The 19,642-nt window shown below is 42.1% G+C and overlaps 1 protein-coding gene across 4 annotated transcripts in view; it reads left to right on the forward strand.

The window, feature by feature from the left end:
• The window catches only part of Lrch1 (leucine rich repeats and calponin homology domain containing 1), a 183,707-nt gene extending 170,896 nt beyond the window's left edge, over positions 1 to 12,811 (forward strand). For 2 of the 4 annotated variants that reach the window (XM_047552652.1, XM_047552654.1), the window contains one exon: positions 11,753 to 12,811. In XM_047552652.1, coding sequence (XP_047408608.1) covers positions 11,753 to 11,863 — 111 coding nt within the window. In that variant the 3' untranslated portion in view covers positions 11,864 to 12,811. Of the gene's footprint in view, positions 1 to 2,054; positions 4,870 to 11,752 lie in introns of those variants that run through there. The other 2 variants (XM_047552651.1, XM_047552653.1) reach the window with 2 other exon arrangements.
• The last annotated feature ends 6,831 nt before the right edge of the window (positions 12,812 to 19,642 follow it).

A 19,642-nucleotide genomic window follows, 5' to 3' on the forward strand; every position in this document is an offset into this window, starting at 1 on the left:
AGCACAAAGATCAGAAAATTCTAAGTTCCCTTGCAAATGTCAGTCCTGGTTTGCTTCCTGGGCTCCTGTCAGGGGCTGGAACTAGCTGCTTTTGGCCTTGTGATGTGAGTTGAATCTGAAGCAGTTCTCAGGTGGCCACAGTAGCCACATTCCACATGGTACTTGTGACAGTTCAGATTTTGCCTACCAGCCAGGCTTAGACCCATTCATTTTCCTTTGGATGTCATAATTTAATTTAAACTACCAGAGGTTTTGGCTCTAGGAGTGACCCACTTGAACTAAGCCCAGCCTCTGTGACATTGTGACACTGTCCTGGATGAGAGGGATGTTCTGCACTTCCCTCCTCTCTGAGGTCTGCACTGCTGAATGGCACCTGGAAACTGCTTAGGTGGTCGGACAGCAGTCCTTTCATGGTGCTGCTGACATGCTGTGTCCCGTGGAATGTGGACTGAAGTACTTGCTGGAGATAGAAGGCTTGACCATTAACATGGAAGCACCAACTTTTGTGAAAAATCACATTTCATTTTGCGTATAAGCTTTCCAGCACATGTCTGCTTTGCTGGGATCTCCCTGGTCAAGCACAACATTGCAATGAAAATTCTCATTGCAGTAGATAATTTATTTTTTAGATGTTTCCCCTATCTGGTATTCCTTGACTAGAATCTGCCCCACCCCTGCCTCAGTGTAATCCAGCATATGTGTAGCTGTTTTAGTTCTTGGGAAAACTCTTAACAATGGAAGCCTGTTTTCTCCAGATGTGCTGAGAAAATATGTATGACCTGAATAGATGGAATATGGATTATTGATCTTAAAAACATTTTAAGAGTATATCTATCTTCATAAATAAAATAAAAGAGAACATTTTTATTCAACCTACCTGATCTTGTATTTCTGTTTATGTGAGGGCAAGCTAACTTCAGAGGATACGAACAAGACAGAACCTCTAACTATAGACTGAATTTTCAGCTGCTCTGTGATTTGTACCCACTTAGCAAGGAGGCTAAAATCAAAGGGCAATATTATTGTGATGTATGTAAAAATATATATATATGTATTATATATTTTTCAATGCTTTACCTAATGTGAAAATAAAACTGCCTTTAAGAGCTAATACCACAGATATTTTCAATCCTTGTTTAATTTGAAACAAACCCACAGCTTTTCTTTCTCACTGTTATCAATTATAATCACTGTTAATTTTAAGTTCCATAGCTTAAAATTCTGGTTCAGGAATTCAGCATATCAGAAAACTCTGCTTCCTGACAGCCCTAGGCTACCAGAGGTCAACTCAAAAGACTGAGCATCTATCTCATTTTTGCACTGATTTGGTGGAGTAGGTGTCTGCTTCCTGACAGGGTTGACTGTTGAATAGAGGCCTCCTGCCACCACGCATGGGTACTGATGAAGGAATGTCTGTAATGACCCTACCTGGGATTGTACCCTCATTCAAACTGGGCATCCCAGAAGCCTCCTTTAGGCTTTTGTTTAATATGTATTTGCCAACATATTCAACTTAATGCACCTTTGGACACAAGTAGGACATATTTAGAACTAGCATTCTCCAGTTTATCAATAGTCCTAAAACAAAATTAAAGGTATATGTTAACTTTCAGAAAGAAAGTCTACATCAACTAGCATGAAAAATACATTAAGAGAGTAGTGAGAATTGAACTTTAAAGTTCATATTTTTTCCTTTTTAGTCAGGCTAAGTCCTAAATGTCCCAAGTGAAAAGCTCTTATTTTTAGGCCATTGTGAGCACATGATGCCACTTGAATCTTAAAACTATTTGAAACCAGAATGTTGTATAAATGAAAATTATAGGTGAAGGAGTTCTTTGACCTATTTTCATAAGGCACTTTGGGTATTCTACTTTTCTTTTGTAATGGATTAAAAATCTTAGATGGTGGAGGAGGTTTGGCCTGCTTGAAATAAAGGGTTACTCTTGCCATTTGCTAGTAACCAAAAAAATGTGTGCTTCTTTCCAGCTGTTCTTCTGTGTATTTTTAATTGTATGCACTGTCTCTTTCTGTTCTAATGGCTGCCCTCGGAATAGGCTGACCTCTGCTCTCCGTATGACATCCTGCAGTTGGATTTTCGTCACATTCGAAAGACTGTTGACACTCTGCTGGCACTCGGGGAGAAACCCCCACAACCAACTTCTGCCCTCCGCTCCAGGGACCTTATAGGCTTCTGTCTTGTCCATGTTCTCTTTATAGTGCTGGTCTATATCACTTACTGCTGGAATGCTCTATCCGCATAACGTCTGCATGTGCCTCCAAATGCTCTACTCTGGCCCCTGATCCATTCCAGGCTCCTTCCTCCATTTGAGCCTTTGTCTTGCAAACTTCCATCCTTGCCATCTCTCCAGTAATCTCTCGAGTTTTGAAGCTGAACATTTGCAAATCAGATTTTTCCAGAAGCACAAACTCTGTAGAATGCAGTTCCCATTCAGTAATTTCTCTCACTTACTGAAAATCAACAGGGACAGCAAAGCGTGTCCATACCTCATGCTCCCCCATCCACATGGTGACAGCAGCGGTGAGCTCCTGCTGTGCTGGACAGGGGGTAGAGGGCTCCGGGACAGGAACAGATGGGGTTTACCATGTGGAAGTCTTGCCATTTAACTCCAGTCCTAATTCCAGGATTGGGCAATTGAAACTGTAGAGGGGTCACCTTGCAAAAGAGACAGAAAACCAACATTTTGGCCGAATTTGTTCTATAAAAATCTTGAATAATACCATTGTTGACCAAGCTGAAAACTACCATCTGGAGGATAACTGCTTTGCTGGCCATTCAGTTGGATTCCTCCCTGTTTCCTGCAAAGGGGGATGTGAGTGGCCTTGCGGAGGGCTGGTGCCAACTTGGACCCTCAGCAAGCCCTCTGCCCAGGCAGCCATGCTCTAAGGAAGCCCCTTCCTGATATGGCGCCACGTGGAGGATTCGTTTACACACCAGTTTTACTTGCTCTTTGTTAGGTCCGCTCTGAAGTTCTAAGAAAAGCATTTTGCAGAAGGGATTTCTATTTTTGAACAATGTCATGGATCATTTTGCTTTTTTGCCACATCACATTTCAGGTCCAGAATGTGATGGATTTGACTATTTTCAAATAAAGCCATGAGTCATGGAACATTCTTGGTCCTGGGGCTTGGGTGACTGTGGCAGGAAACAATAATAAGATTGCTCTTATTTTAGAAGAATGTAGTTTCTCTAATTGTTTGGAATTGCCATTTAACCTTTAATTTCCAGTGATATTATCTAGCACACTTTTATTTTTAATTTAATTTAAAGGACTACATATCAACTATCTTGGCTTTTAAAGCAACATGGCGAGTTTGTAATTAAAAGAAAAAAAAAAAAAAAAAAAACTGGTTGACTTTTATCTAGGCCAGGATGTTCCTGGATTCTGTGATGTCTCTTTAGAAAATGAGAAGGCCCTGCTCCAGGCCAAGCTGTTTTCCTCTATGCTTCATTTTACGTCCTTTTTGCCAAATGCTATTTCTTGGATCGAAAAGATAATAGATAAATTACTAAGATGTAGGCAGAAGATGATCTTATTTTTCTGAACATTTTCATGAATCCAGGGAAGTTGAGATTATGAGAAAAGCCACAGAGTGAAAAGAATATATTTATAAAGATTCCTTGCTGCTAAATCAGATCAGATTTTTTTTAAACAGGAAACATTCTTTACATGACAATATCTTGAGTTACCTGAGATTTCCCCTCCTGACTTTGTGTTGATTGGTGAAATACAGGGTATGTGCAAGTTATCGAACCTCAGTTGTGTCTCTATAACTCACAGATGTACTGACTTGCCTTTTGGTGCTATCGTGTACTCTTCGATCTGTCACAATAAAATCCCATTGTACAATGTCTGATGAGCACCCTGAGCCATAAATTGCTTAATAAATACATTTTGGGTGATAATTCCAAGTTTTTATTGGCCAACTGTTAAGTTTCTCACGTACACCCAGAGTAGGTCTCTGTGTTTCCATCCAGCTTGCTTCCCTTTAACACTCACCACTGTTTGGTTCTCTCTCTTCTTTATGGGAGGAAAAGGGGAGAAGAGAAAACTTACGGGGTTGTCACCTGAAAACAAATTTACTATCAATAAAAACTAAGGAGAACAATTCCTCACAGTTAGATTTTTTTTTTTAGTGTTGAATTGGCATAGTTCTCTAGCTACATTTGTGTTTCAATCCTGACATCCAAAGGATTCTTTGGGTGCACTTTTGTTTTTTATGTCATTAATTTATCCATACCCTACCACACGACCCTTCTTGGAATTTGTTGGATGATGCTTTTCCATTAAGTAGTACAATAGCTAACAGAATTAATTCAACCCTATAAGCAAAAGTTTGAGTGAACTTCCTTTCCCATTGCCAAGCCATTAATTTCTATTTGGGTTACCTGGGAATCTACTGGGGATGCCTGGCTGACCTCCCTAGAGCCTGAGGAGGTGGTTGGGGATTCATCTGTGTGATTTAGTGTCTAAATCTCCATCTTCTCACAAGAAACACTGTTTTCCTTCTAATAGATGATATCGAGAGGCAGCTATTTATTCACATTTTCTTTTTGAAATGGCCATTTGTATTCTCTGTCTCCAATTCGTCCTATCAGTAGCAACTCTCCAGCCAGAGTCAGGATTTCCAAAATTTGTGACAACTAACAATTTCTAATAGTTCCTTTTGCTCATGGACTTCTGGTTTGTATGCACTTATTTTCCCACTCAGGAAATGAAGGAACCCTATTAAACCACTGACTAAGACATTTGAGTAGGATTTTATCTCTGAAAATAGATAAGTAAAGGCACTTGCTCTCCCAAGGCTATTTGTTTGTTTAAAAAAAAATTAAATTTAGTGTGTGGTGGCTTGGATTATTTTTAAAATTCACATCAGTCCCCCCATAAGTCATAAGGGTAAAGAGTGTTTAACCTATGGGGAAAAGTAGGAATGACATACTACAATTTCTGGAGCCTGAAAGTGGTAAAGTGATTATGATTTATGTAGATATTATGAATTATGGGTTATATATTAGTATTTTGGTTTTTTTTTTTTTTTTTTTTGATCTGGGATTAAACTCAGAGCTTCACACATGCTAAGCACACACTTCACCACTGAGCTACATCCCCAGTCCCTGAAAAAAAAAAATTTAATATGATTTTATTTCAGGAAATTTGGTTTTTATAAAAAATTAGATTTCAGATTTCAAAAGTAGTTTTCAATAAACAGTCAATTTGACTTTCAGAATGTGTGCTTTGTTCTTCTCTAAGATCCTCAGGGTTCAGTTCCTTGGTTTTCACAGTAACTTGGTTCATTCTTGTGTTCATTCAGTCATTCCTCAAATATTGAGTGAGCACTCTCCGTTCAAGGCCTCATGGGAGACCCTGGCATTAAAAAAAATGACCATGACCCATGGCCCTGTTCTCAGAAAAGCTTATAGTCTGTACCAGGGGTCAGTAAGCTTTTTCTGGAAAGGAACAGATAATAAACCTTTTAGACTTTTCAGGGCATATGGTCTCGGTTGGGAACACTTAGGGGTCCTTTGTAGGATGAATGCAACCATAAATGATATAAAAGAAGAATGGGTGTAGCTGTGTGTCAGTAAAACTTTATTGACAAAACCATACTGTGAGTTAGATTAGCCTTCAAGTCAAGTGGATCCTTAGAAAATAAAGAGGAATTTAGGTGATAAGGGCCCAAGAAGATCAGGTACCATATTCTGTAAAAAACATGCAGAGAAGGGATCCTGACCCTGATACGGCCTTGGAGACCACTCAGGCTCCCTGGAACAGTGATGCTTACACTAAGACTTAGAAGATGTGTAGGAATAGCCAGGTGAAGCAGGGAAAGGAAGGACTAGAGGGTAGCCTGGCTCCAATTAGAGAATCAAGAGACAAATTCTCTGTAAGAGACATGGTCTCTCCATTTTACATCGGAAGAAACTGACCCTCAATGACGGGAATGGAACTTGAAGCTTTCATATGTAAAATAATACACATATAGTTTGAAGGCTCAAATAATTTGGTACCAGAACATTACATTTAAGAAACAGATTTAACAAAAGGAAACAGACTGGAATGAATGACTTCATTTTAGCCTAGTGGCTTGCCTGGAAGTAGGGTGCAGCTCTTTGGGAGCATAAGAACCCTCAGGGAGAGGAGAGCCAGCCAGTGACAGCAAGCCAGCCTGTGCCTTTGAGGCATCCTCTGCCGGGGCAAGGTGTCCAGCTCTTGCTAGGGACAGGGCCACCAGAGCTAACCGACACCTTCCCCTAAGTTGAGGGTTCCTTGGTCCCACTTGATGTGGTTGATGGGACTTGTCATCAAAGAACTTGAGGGACTGAGGGACCTCTTCCTATATCATGACTGAAGACTTAACATCCTCAGTTGATTGAGAACTTACAGGAAGCTGCATGGTGTCAGGGGAAGAACCCAGGCTCTAAGATTCAGGACTTCCCAGCTGTGTGACAAAAGCAAGGTTACCTTGAACACTCCTCCATTTCTCACCTATAAAAATGGAGATAGTAATGCCTACCTTGCAGGATTTTCATGAAGAAATGATGAATGCAAATCTGTAGAATTGGTGCCAGGCATATGGAGGTACCCAAGAAGTCTTTACAGTTAGCATTTAGTTTTCATTGCTTACCTACCTTTTCTAACCCTGTTTCCTGTGACACCAAAGAGGAGTTGGTCAGAGATGTGAGTGAACCTAATTGAATCCAACAACAGAGAGGTCACACAGAGCGTTAGTTCTTCAAACAGAGTTGGAAGTGTTATTTTTATGCAGGATACTACTTTATGAACCTACTCTGTGCCTTTAAACACACACACACACACATACACACACGCACACACGCACGCACACACACACAACCAAAGAAGTCCATGGGCACATGGGACTGCTGCTGACACATCCCCAACAAAACCTCCAGAATCCCATAACGCAGCAATTTCAGTGCACGTGTGCAACTACTTCTGCCTAAGTTCATTATGTACAGGGGTCTTCTGGAGGGGCCACCACACCTTCCTGTTCCTTCGAGACCCTTCTCTTCTGTGCCATTTCTCATCTACACCAATTCTACAGCAGTTTGTCCCCATTCCAACCTCAGAGTGCAGTCCAAGGGATGGAGTCGGGTAGATGCTCTGGCAGGACCGCTCCTTGGTATCCTCACCTCCCAGTTCTGGAAGGGCTCCCTTGCCCACCTTCCACCCAACACCTAGGGTTGGAAATTCCTCGAGTCTTCAGTTCACTCCTATGACAGAATAACCAGAAATGCCTTCCTTAAAAAAAAAAAAAAAAAGATGTCTGTTTTCTTCTGCTAGTCTTTTTAGGTAACTCCAGCTCCATTAGCGTAATCTGAGGTTATCTCTGGGTATCTTTAAGAGGCTGAATGAAAACAGAAGGGGAGAAAGGATGGAGGGGGTGCCATTTTATGTCTTCTATTTATAGATAGTTCCTGACTTGGGATGGTTCACTTTACAATTTTTCAACCTCATAATGGTCCATATGCAATACCCATAACAGTAGTTCTCTTTTTCACTTTCATTACAGTTTTCCTTAAATTGCATGAGATAGTCAACACTGCATTATACAACTAACCTTCACAGGTTTTTTCACACATGGACGCTTTAAATGTTTAGGTAATCAATATTTTGATCTTTTCCTTTGTGACTTTTTTGTATTTCTTTAATAGCTTAGAAAATCCTTCCCCATCCATATGTTAGAGAGAATATTAAATATTTACTTTTGGGGGGAAATCTATTTTTATATTTTAAAGAATTTTGACTTAATATTTGGTATTAAGGGAAGACCTACCCCGCCCCCCCCGCCCCCGCATTAGTGCCTGGCACCAGGAGTTTATCTGTACTTAGTAGCCACTTATAATTTCCTGCCAAGCCAAGAGGTTGACTTGGGTGCTGTGGAAGCCACAAGAATCAGGACTCATGTCCCTGTCCCTATGGAACCAGCCTCAGCAGAGAAATACCCAGTTCAGGCGATTTCCCAAGCCCAGGGCAGATGATGGCAGGAAGGGGTGGGCACTGATAGGTGGCTGCCGATGTCCCCTCACTATGCCATAAGGAGTCATCATCATACATCCCAGCCTGGCTCATGACTCACAAAGCAGACACAACCGCCGCACTTTTTCTCATTGACTTTTGGCCGTGAAATTGGCAAGCAGCATAAACTTGTATGTTCCCCTAATCTACCACTGTCATGCTATTTTGATCCACGTCAACTATGTGAAATCATGGTTAAAACTGTGCTTTAAAGAACCAGCTCCCCTGGGACTGGGGTTGTGGCTCAGTGGTAGAGTGCTTGCCTGGCATGTGTGAGGCCCTGGGTTCAATACTCAGCACCACATATAAATAAATAAAATTTTTAAAAAAATCCATTGACATCCGAAATATATATTTTTAAAAGTTTGTTTAAAAAAAAAGAATCGACTGCCATCTGTGGACATGTGGTCATTTCTATTTTTATTTTTGTGTGTGTGATATTGGGGCCTCATGCATGCTCAGCAAGCACTCTCCACTGAGATACCCAGCCCCTCTTATTTTGAGATAGGGTGTTGCCCAGCTTGACCTGGAACTCCTGCCTTAGCCTCCCAAGTAGCTGGGACTACAGGCATGCGCCACCACCTGTGACCATTTCTTTTTTCTTTCTTTTTATTTTTTTCTGGAACTGGGGATTGAACCTAAGGACTCTATATCACAGAGCTACATCCCCAGACCCTTTTTATTTTATTTTGAGACAGTCTCATTAAGTTCCCAAGGCTGGCTTTGAACTCATGATCATCCTGCCACAGCCTTCTAAGTAGGTGGGCACCCAGGTACACGTGGCCATTTCTTAAGACCTGAGGTCCAAGTCTGAGATGAGGTACACTTACCACAAGTTAGGGAAGGTGTGGAGACGGGGGATAAGGGATTTAAGAGAGAGTGCAGGACTCACTGACATTTTGAGACAGTGGAACAAGTTGTTGGAGATGTCACCGCATGACTTTGAAGATCCCTGTATCTGTGATGATAATTTATGGAGAATCCAGCATTGAGAGAGCAGCTGGAAGGCTTGTCTGAGGGTCCTGCAGAAGGATGTGGTCCTCTGCCAAGTGTGTGGCTTTGTTGGGGGCTGTACCAGCCAGAACGGCGCCTGATCACATCGGCAGTGAGGAGGTTAATTGACATAAGCGCACTCAGGTGATTTATCACTGGCCGTATTCAGTTAAGTCCACGCGCACAACGCGTGCACAGGTGTTCCGGAGCGTGCCTGCTTGGGCCTGCTCGTTTTAACCCTTGCCGTGATGGGGCAGCTGGCTCCTCTCCTGATCGCAACTGGCATGGCCCCGCCCTCCGCCTCCTGGAAGGAATATAAGCGGGCGGTGGGCGGAGGCGCGAGAGTAAGAGCAGCAGCTAGCAGAAAGAAGAGGAGTAGAAGCCACTAGCAGAAAGGAAGAAGAAAAAGCAGCAAGCAGATAGACGCAGCTCGCAGCAGGCAGCAGGGGAAGGCAGATCACAGAGCGGAGAATTGAGAACACACCTCTAGATCACAGATAGGTAGATCGCAGTACGCGGGACGCATCACTAAGAAGCACCTCAGATAGACGCACCCTTAGTTCACAGGATGTAGGACACACCTTTAAGAAGAATCAGCAGAACTAAGAAGAAATAGATCTCTGATAAGCGTAGAAGCCTCTCTTTCTCTAAAACTTTCTCTCTAAGCAAAGTCTCTCTTCCTGATAAGCAAAGTTTCTCTTCCTCTAAGCAAAGCCTATCTTTCTCTCAAAGTCTCTCTTCCTCTATAAATTAGTGAATATAGGAAAAATAGTTTATTTCCAGGCCCCTCTGATAAATACCTGTGCAATTGTTGCCACGGGCGGCGACATGGCTTCATGCCAAGCACCAACTCCACTGGGCCCAATGCAGGTCCCATTCAGATTCACCTTGACAGGGTACTATTCAGCCTTCAAGAAGGGACTCTTGTCATTTGTGACAATGTGGATGAACCTAGATTATGGTATATTAAGTAAAACAAGCCAGACAGAGAAAGACAAATACTGCATGCTCACTTATGTGGTGAGCCAAAAGCCGATCTCATGGAAGCTGAGAGTCACACCGTGGCTACCAGTGGCTGGGGGGCAGGCCCAGTGGGGAGTTGTTGGTGAAAGGAGACAAAATCTCAGACAGGAAGAAGCTCAAGAGAGTCATTGTACAGCCTGGTGATTACAGTTAATAATCTAGACAGCCCAGAAATCCTGGGCTTCAGAGTAGGTCAGTTGTACAGTGCTTGCCTGGCCTTGGTTTAATAACCAGCCCTGCAAAAAAATAAAAATAAAAATTGCTAAGAGTAGATTTTAAGTGTTCTCGCTGAAAAGAAAAAAATGTCTGTGAGGGAATGGATTTGTTAATTGGTTTGATTTATATCATTCCACAATGTATACTTATATCAAAATGTCATGTTACACAATAAATATATATAATTTTTATTAGTAAATTAAAAAAGTAAAGAAGCCAGACATGGTGGTGCATACCTATAATCCCATCAGCTCAGGAGGCTGAGGCAGGAGGATTGTGAGTTCAAAGCCAGTGTTCAGCAACTTAGTGAGGCACTAAGAAACTCAGTGAGACCCTGTCTGTAAGTAAAATATTTTTTAAAAGGGTTGGGGATGTGGTTTCAATCCTTGGTGCCAAAAAAAAAAAAAAAAAAAAAAAACCCAGAAAGATAATAAAAATGGTGACCATTGTGGAAAACAGACCATTCTCAGGTGAATAAGAGTTTACTGGGAGGTCTTTTCCTGGCTGAGGAGATACACCCTGGGAGATTTCCTTATATGATGTCAGACTTGGCCAAAGGATAACGTAAAATTATTTCATCATGTTATAAACTGCTCTGTGGAGCATGATAAGCTCCACACTCAAGAAGTGTTTCATGGATTATTTTTCTTGAGGAATATGTCCTGGACATTTCCCAAGAGCAAAAATGCAACTTGAGAAAGTAGTGGGACATTTGTGTCTTGAACAGTTTTATGAAAGAGCCTTAAAAGAGAGGCTACTGGGCTGGGGTTGTGGCTCAGTGGTAGAGCACTTGCCTAGCATGCATGAGGCACTGGGTTCAATTCTCAGCACCACATTAAAAAAACTACATAAACAAAATAAAGGTATTGTGTCCATCTACAACTAAAAGAATTAAAAGAGAGAGAGAGAGAGAGGCTACTGAGGACTGTGGTTAAAATATCTAATGTGTAAGACATCTTAAATCATGAAGAAAGGATGCCAGTCCTCCAAAACCCCCACATTTCAGAGACCACAGGACATAAAATGAATTAAATCAGGGTTTACAGTCAGTACAATGGTGTGTTGTCTTTATAAGTGAGGACTTGAGTTCCTTTAAAATGTGTGAGAGGTGATTTGCAATGTTGCTTTATAAGAACAGAAGCCATTATAGTCTTGGTGTGTGCTTTCCAAACAACTACGCAGCTCAGTTATTTAATGTGAAAGTTGCTTAAATGTCTAGATCCGTTGCAGATTTCAAGGGTTTAGGAGCCTTTCTGGAACAACTCTCACATGTGACAAATCATGATGTTTCCTACAGAAAAAAAGGCCGTTGTGCTGGGTTAATAGCCAGGGAAGGAGCACAGACCAACAGGCGTATGCCTGCCTGATCCAACAAGCAAATGATGACTTAGCTCCCATCAAAGATGCAGCAGGGTTTTCCAGTTCAAGTCCAGTCATTTAAAATTTGTTCTTCTTCCTTTTAGGAGAAACTCTGTCTGCCCCACCACATCCTTGAAGAGAAAGGCCTGGTCAAAGTAGGCATCACTGTGCAAGCATTACTTGATGTCACCATCTCAAAGGCTCTGTTCACATGAGACCAAGCCCTCTCCTCTGGGTCAGCTGGGACTGTCCTCCCATCCGGGATCTTGGACTCTTCCACCCTCTCCCCCACTCGCCGCCTGTCAACTCTAGTTGCATTGACAAGGTTTAGTCTCAGGGAGGATTTCCTACCTCTCAGAGCTGACCTCCACCATTAAGACTCGACAGGTGTTCATCCGGAAACCAGTGAGGGAGCTGGTGGAGGACTAAGTAGCACATCATTGCCTTTCTCCACCTCCGTCACCTTCCACGCTCACCGACTGCCATTACCAGAACGCCAAGCACAGCTGTTTTGCAGCAAGACACATCTGTTTTATTAAAACCAAACTCGTTATGGATGTTGGGGGGGAGGGATACAATCAGGTTTTTCACCACCAAATTTTTCAAGAAGTTTCTTGAGACCATTGCCTTTTAAAAACTATTTTCGACATACAAAATATTTATATAAATATTATTTATTAGTGAGTTGTTATTCATCCTTTGGATGCAAATTGTAAATTAGGAAACTATTTTATTACTGCTTTTTTGTGGTTAAACACTTTATTTTAATATTATAAATATTGAGTTATTTTCTATCCTCTTTGGTGTGCGGTAGGTCTAGGTCTCAATCATGTTTTCTGGTGTATATGATTCAGAAAAAAATTAATCAAAAAAACAGGTGCTTCTGTGACAAAGAACTCTTTTCTGGGGAGGCATTAGTTACACTTTGGTTTGTGGAACATTGGTCTTATTTATATTTCTGCATTCCATTCAGTTTCCTACATTCCAGCAGCCCTACTGTCCCCCAATATAATGAACTGACTGAAATCAAGAGAGCACCCCAAGGTTATTTGTAAATAGCTGTGATGGATTAAAAAAAAAAAAAAAGACATATTAAACTTGAAGATAAAATGTGAACAATTATTTTTTTGGATTCATACTTCTTTTACTATGCACAAAACATTCACATTTTAACACCAAGTCATAAGTGTTTAACATCGTGGGTCTTGAAGTATAGTTTTGCACTGTAATTTGTGTAATTAAAGAGAGTCTAGCACCAAAGGTAGATAATGAGGAAATGATCTAGGAGAGTAGGGATGATTAAAAAGAGGATTGTCTAACCAAAAAGTTTGAAGGGAAGCTTCAGCGGAGTGACCAGAAATCACCTGAGGCACATAGGACCTGGATCAGGAATCCAGCACTTCTTAAAATTGCTAGTTTTAAAAGAGGAAATGATTCTGAGATGTAGATATGCTCTGTCTATTATAATGTAGTTGATGTTTTTCACAATAGTCTGGAAAGTTCTGCAAGATCCGTGGTCTCTGGTGTGAAACCCGAGAAGCCAGGTGGGTCGTCAGTGAGCCCGTGGGCAGCTGCACCACAAAGACAGACAAGCCAAGAGGTCAAGTAAGTGGAGGGTGTGAGGCTGTGTGGCCAGGGAGGACGCAAGCATGACAGAACGGGACAAGAGGAACCAGCCAAGGGAAGGACCCATCTGTGTTAGTCTGAGATTCACAGAAGGCCTCACGGGTCACACACCTGTCAGGCAGTTACAGGCATGTGCACTCATGCTGCAGTGACAGTGACCCCGGTGACTAATTTTTCAAAGTCCTGTGAATGCTGACTGCACTTTCACCTCTGTGGAAAGCCATGGGAAGTTTCTAGAGCAGCAGTAGCCATATTAAACGTAAAGGGGAATGCGAGAGAAAAGACATCAAGAGGACAGTGTGCATTGAACACACACCAACATCAACCAGCCCCAGGGCCGCCCTCCACTGGGCAGGCCGGAGGTTTCTGAACATGGAAATTTAGATTGGCAGCTAGCAATTATTTCCTATCAAATGTACTGTGCACTTTAACCTAACTTAAAATATATTTTAATATTTTTCCTGTACTGCACAAATGTCAATAGTGTAATGATGTAAAGATGAAAGACATTTTGAACAAAGAGCATATACAATTTAAGCAACATTCAGAGGTTGATGATATAAATAGGAATTTCGATGGCTGCACCTTCATGGGCATTCAGAATGCAGGGTCTGAAGTATTTTTGTACATGTATATAAGGCAACATGAAGTTCTGTAATCATTGTTTTCAGAGTTTTTTTTTCAAAATTAAAATATTTCTTTGGATATTAATTTTCAGTATTTTTTGACATTGGCTGTATAATATGAATGGCTTCATTATTTTGTAAAATGACTTTTTTTTCTTTGAGAACCAATTCTTGTATAGCTAAGATGTCTACGAGATCCTTGTATACTGTTTATATGTGCAATAAAATGTGCATGACCAGCTGACAGTACCATAAGTAGACAGTGTATATAGTGCACATTTCTTCCTTTTATTATTTAACAGCCATTAAAACTTTGAATTTGTGTAAACCATCTCCTGATTGACTTACCTGTATGATCTAAAGGTTGGCTCTTGTCACATACAAAAAAAAAATCATTGACAAAACAGATTGTAGCAATCATAATGGTGACTATATATGTGTGCAAAATATATATATGTTTATATAATGTATATATGGATATAAAATCTGGGGAATCAGAAAAATAGCATATATTGGCACATATAGCTATCAAAGTGTAATCACCAAAAATATTAAAAATAGGACTCTTAATAGTTATTTACACGTAGCTATCAGAAAATATATAGTTATGACACATCAGAGTCACGGGTTGGGGCTCCTGAGGCATCTCTAAGGACACCTTGGTTCCTTAGCCTGTGTAAAAACCACCACAGGGTCAGGTCCTCCAACTTCAACTGCCTCCTGTGGAATTGGACCCCCAGAATGAAGTGGCTACTCCTCTGCTCAATCTGGGCCCGTATTGTTCTCCCTATGCATCCAGCAGTCCTTGGGTCAAAGAGCAGCTTCCGTGAGAATGTCAAGTGAAACGGTAGCAGGTGGTTTCCATCTTCTGGCCCCACTTTTACCTGTAACACATGGGACCCAGGACCCTTAGCCTGAGCAGGGACTGCACAGACAGGTGTCAGGGCCTCTGTATTTAAGGTCTGCATCTACTACATTGAGAAAGTCTCTTCACGGGTCATGATGTTCTGATGTGAGATGCTGCTGCTTTGCCAAGCTCCACCATTTCAGTCATCCCTCTGCACCTGTTTGAAGTCTGGTGTTTCACCGACACTCATCAGGCTTAAGTAGACTGGAGAACTGAGAAATCTAGAAAGGCAAAGGGAGGGATGGCAGCAGAGCATGTGCCCTGCAGGGGGCCCTGTAAGCATCAGGACCATCCAGTTGAGCTCATTGCATTGGCCACAGCTGGGGAAGGCCCCAGACACCCCGTCCTAGCTAACAGCAGCAACTGGGAGCTGCCTAGTTCTTCTTGGGCAAGACTGAAAGATCTGGCTGTAGTGACCCCTAATCTTCCATCTTTCACAGGAAGTCAGCCAGCAGACATCCATTCCAGGTAAGTCTGGGTCTTGGGGATGGTATGAAGTCCAGGAATTCTCTTAGGAACTGGCACTGTGGAGCATGGGGACATAGGTGAAGCAGGTCTCCACTCCAAGCCACTCTGTTCATCCATGCACCAGTGTTTAGCAGGTGACTATTGAGTCAGGTGCTGCAACTTCAGAGCAAGTCTGCCCATCTGCTCTGTTCTCTGCTGATTCTCCAGTGTCTATAACAGTGCTTGCATGAAGTCGGTACTGAAGAGAAGCCAGTTAGAAAAACCACGTATGATAGTTCAAAAACTTAACCATAGGGCCTGGGATTATAGCTCAGTGGTAGAGCGCTTGCCTAGCTTGTGTGAGGAACTGGGTTTGAGTCTCAGCACCACATATAAATAAATAAAATAAAGGTCCATTGACAACTAAAAAAAATTTAAAAAAAAACATAACCAGGTGAGGAAGAGAGTTAGTGGACATTTATGAGATTGCCCACCCCATGCCACAAGCTTCTACCCTGAGGCTTTTGTGGTCCTTGCATTGATTCTGCCCACCTGGCTATACCTTATTGGTTCAGGAGCAGCCACTTCACAATTTACTAATGAATCTGTCCACAATGCTGTAGTTTGAATGTTTCCCCAGAGTTCACGTGTTGGAAACTTAATCCCCATGCAAGAGTGTTGGAAGGTGTGACCTTTAAAACGTGACTATGCTGTTACGGTGGGAGTAGATTCATTACATTTGGAGTGGGTTTCTTAAAAAGGGTGAGTTCAGCATCCTCTTTCTGTCTAGCGCACTCTCTCTTGCCTGTGTGTGCCTTCCCCCAGGGACGATGCTGTAAGAAGGTCCTTGCCAGATCCTGTCCCTCTATCTGGGGTTTTCAGCTTCCAAAACTGTAAGCCAAGTGAATTTCTGTTCATTCTAATTCACCCCATCTCAGGTATTCTGTATGACATCATGGAATGAACTAAGACACCCAGGATTTTCTTTCTTTTCCTGGTACCTGAGGATAGAAGACATAAAACCTAGAAAAGATCTAGGGAGGAAAACTGACATGGAAAGGAAAGCAGGGATAAGACCCAGCAGAGAAATCCCTTGTGTTTGCACACCTGGGTCCAATAAAAACGAAGCCCTGTATTTCTGAAGTTCAAACTTCCCATGAAGACTTCTAAGGGGCTATGATTTTTAGCTTAAAATCTGTTTCTGTTGGGCCTTATCACTTCTAATGAGGAATGCACACTAGACAGAGAAGCAGAGTCCCAGAGTGTTGAGGTAAGTCGTTCAGGGTCACAGAGCAAGTAGATTTCATCTCAGCTAGGTCAGATGTGTGTTCTCACTATACAGAGGGCTTCCGGCAGGTCTGGCCAAATTGAAATCTCTAGTGTTCAAAAAGTAAAAATACTGGACAATAAGTTCTTTGGAGATGCAAAAGAAAGCCTAGTTTGTGCTATAAAACCAGATCTACTGAGCCTATCTGGGCTGGTTAAGATGCTGAGACAAATCAAGACCAGAGCAAAAAAAGAAAAAAGGGATTTACTGCAGAGACCTCTAGTTTCCTTGCCATTTTTTTCTCTCCGAATTTAATGAGCTATTTCTATGTTGTTGTTTCATTTGGGGATTTTTCTCCCGGTTTATCAATGTGACCCATGTTTATTATGGAAATTTTGGAAAGTAAAAAGAAATTGGGGGAGAACATCTATAACTTCGCCATATATGGAATGGAAGAAACTAGAAAGGCAGTGTGTGCTCCTTGGAATTTTGGACATAAGGATCTGGTATTTGATACATTCCTGACAAATCCTGGGCTCTTGGGGTAGCAGAGCAGAGGGCAGGTCCTGACCTAGAAATAACCTGTGTTTCCTCTTTGGGAGGCACAGGACACGGTTTTCCCAGGTGGGAACCCTGCAGGAAAGGGTGGCTGTCTGAGGTTGCTTAGAAAAGTGCTAGAGATCATTTCTTGATGGGTGAGTGGATATGCTGCAGGAGAAAGACTGAGGGACGGATCAAATTGTGACAAATCCTCAGCCTTGACTTTTTATAACAAGGTCAGAACAACTGAGTAAAGCTGGGATCTCAGCAGGATTATTTTGGAATTCATGCTTAAAATCAAAGGATCATTCCAACATCTGGGATGATAGCCTCTCTGTCCTATGCAGTCAGTTATGGGCTGGGTTATTCTGTTTAAGGCAAGAAATGTTCTATTAGTCTGTCAGGCCATATTTGATTATAGAGGGTCAATTTATACTGGGGTTACATCCTGATTAAACCCATCATAAATTATCATGCTGATTAAAACCAGCATGAAGATATTGTAATAGACCTAACGTAGTGTTGGGGGCTGTGCCATGCGGTCGGCGCCAGAACAGCGCCTGATCACATCGGCAGTGAGGAGGTTAGTTAACATAAGCGCACTCAGGTGATTTATCACTGGCCGTATTCAGTTAAGTCCACGTGCACAACGCGCACAGGTGTTCCGGAGCGCCTGCTTGGGCCTGCTCGTTTTAACCCTTGCCATGATAGGGCAGCTGGCTCCTCGCCTGATCGCAACCGGTGTGGCCCCACCCTCCACCTCCTGGAGGGAATATAAGCAGGCAGTGGGCGGGGCGCGACAGTAAGGAGCAGCAGCAGGCAGAGAAAAGCGGCAAGCAGAAAGAGAAGCAGCGAGTAGGGGCAGCGGCAAGTAGAGAGAAGCAGCGCACCTTTAGCACATACTCCTAGCATGCACCTTTAGTTCACAGGATGCAGGATGCACCTTTAAGAAGAAGCTGCAGAAGCCTAAGAAGAAATAGATCTCTGATAAGTGTAGAAGCCTTTCTTTCTCTTTCTCTCAGTCTCTCTACCCTCAAAGATTCTTTCTTATGCAAAGTCTCTCTCTCTCCTCTCAAAGCAAGTAAGCCTCATTTCCTCTATCCTCTATAAACAAGCAAGGAAGGAAGCAGCTCAGAAATAGAAGTAGCTCAGTTTCCAGTCCACCTTTGATAAATACCCACACAGTTGTTGCCATGGGCCGTAATAAATATCCGTGGACGGCAACAACATAGTGACACAGTTTGGGTCTGAAATGTATGTATCCCAAAGGTCTATTGTAAATAAGACAGGGACTCTCTGTATAGCTAAGGGAATAAACTGTGGCTATTCACTCTGGAAAATTTTATTTTCAAGAGTGCACAGTCTGCTGTGCTTCACCTAATTGAAACACTGGGTGGCAATGTTTTTACAGAAATGATTTCAGAAGGGACCCAAAATGAGTACATTTAATTCTAAGAATAAGCCTACTCAGCCATCAGTGACCAAAAAGGCAATCTGCCTTCAATTCACTGCCTGAACAACCTGTGTTCAATATTACAAGTCTCCATGCAGAGTTTGAATACACATACACACACACACACACACCAAAATCATATATTGGATTAAAAAAATAAAAAGTCTCTTGCCTCACCCAGTTCCTACCTCCATGCTTTATTTTTTGAAATTGTCTAGTAAACCCAATGAGATTAAAATATTAATTTAATTGACTGATCATGTATGCCAGTATCATCCAAAAAAGGAAGGGTTAGGATTCTGTCTTTACATACCATGATCAGAAAGTGAACTGTTGGTTACCACCACACAGAAGGCCAACACCTTCTAAAGCTGGAAATTCAGTGTTCTTGGAGTCCTGGATGTGGGCAAGATATGAGGACATGTATTCCTTTTCTGTCTCCAAAGACCTAAGGGACATTTTCTGCTGGGCTGGCCACGGTTACTAAAGGATGAGAAGTTTACAAAGTATTTCTATCATCAGCCATGGTCCAGGCAGAGCCCAGCAGATACTCTGTGTTGTACCGCACAGGGTTTTTCCCTCATGCTCAAAAAATTGTAGCAAAAAAAAAAGAATAGTTGTGCTTCATGTGAACCCACAATATATGGCTTTTCATTTGTAATGGTATATTGTACCATGCCAATATGTTATGTATAGTACAAAGCAAACACAAAAACATAATAACAGAAGGGGATGAAATAAAAACAATCACAGAAGCTCTGATAGAGAGCTTTCATGGTCTTTGGCACCCCCCAAGGAAGGCGCGCCTCAGCTGGAGTCCAGCAGCACAGCTGTAGCTAGTCACTAACATCTGCACAGGTGACAGTGCTTCCCTATGGGCGTCTTGTTTGCTGCGCTTCACAGCCGGGTGAGTGAGTGAGTGGGTGTGGGGTTCTTCTTTACTCCACTTTCAGATGAGGAGCCAGCCTTGGAATGTTGAAATGGAAAGACCCTTATCAGGTTTTCTTCTGAAAGTCTCGCTGTTGCAGAGTAAACTGCAAAAATTCCATCAAAAAATGTGTTTTGGGCCGGGCACGGTGATACACGCCTGTAAGTCTCAGCTTGGAAGGCTGCGACGGCAGGATTTCA

The sequence above is a fragment of the Sciurus carolinensis genome, chromosome 5 (genome assembly GCF_902686445.1).
Source record: "Sciurus carolinensis chromosome 5, mSciCar1.2, whole genome shotgun sequence".
NCBI classification, from domain to species: domain Eukaryota; kingdom Metazoa; phylum Chordata; class Mammalia; order Rodentia; family Sciuridae; genus Sciurus; species Sciurus carolinensis.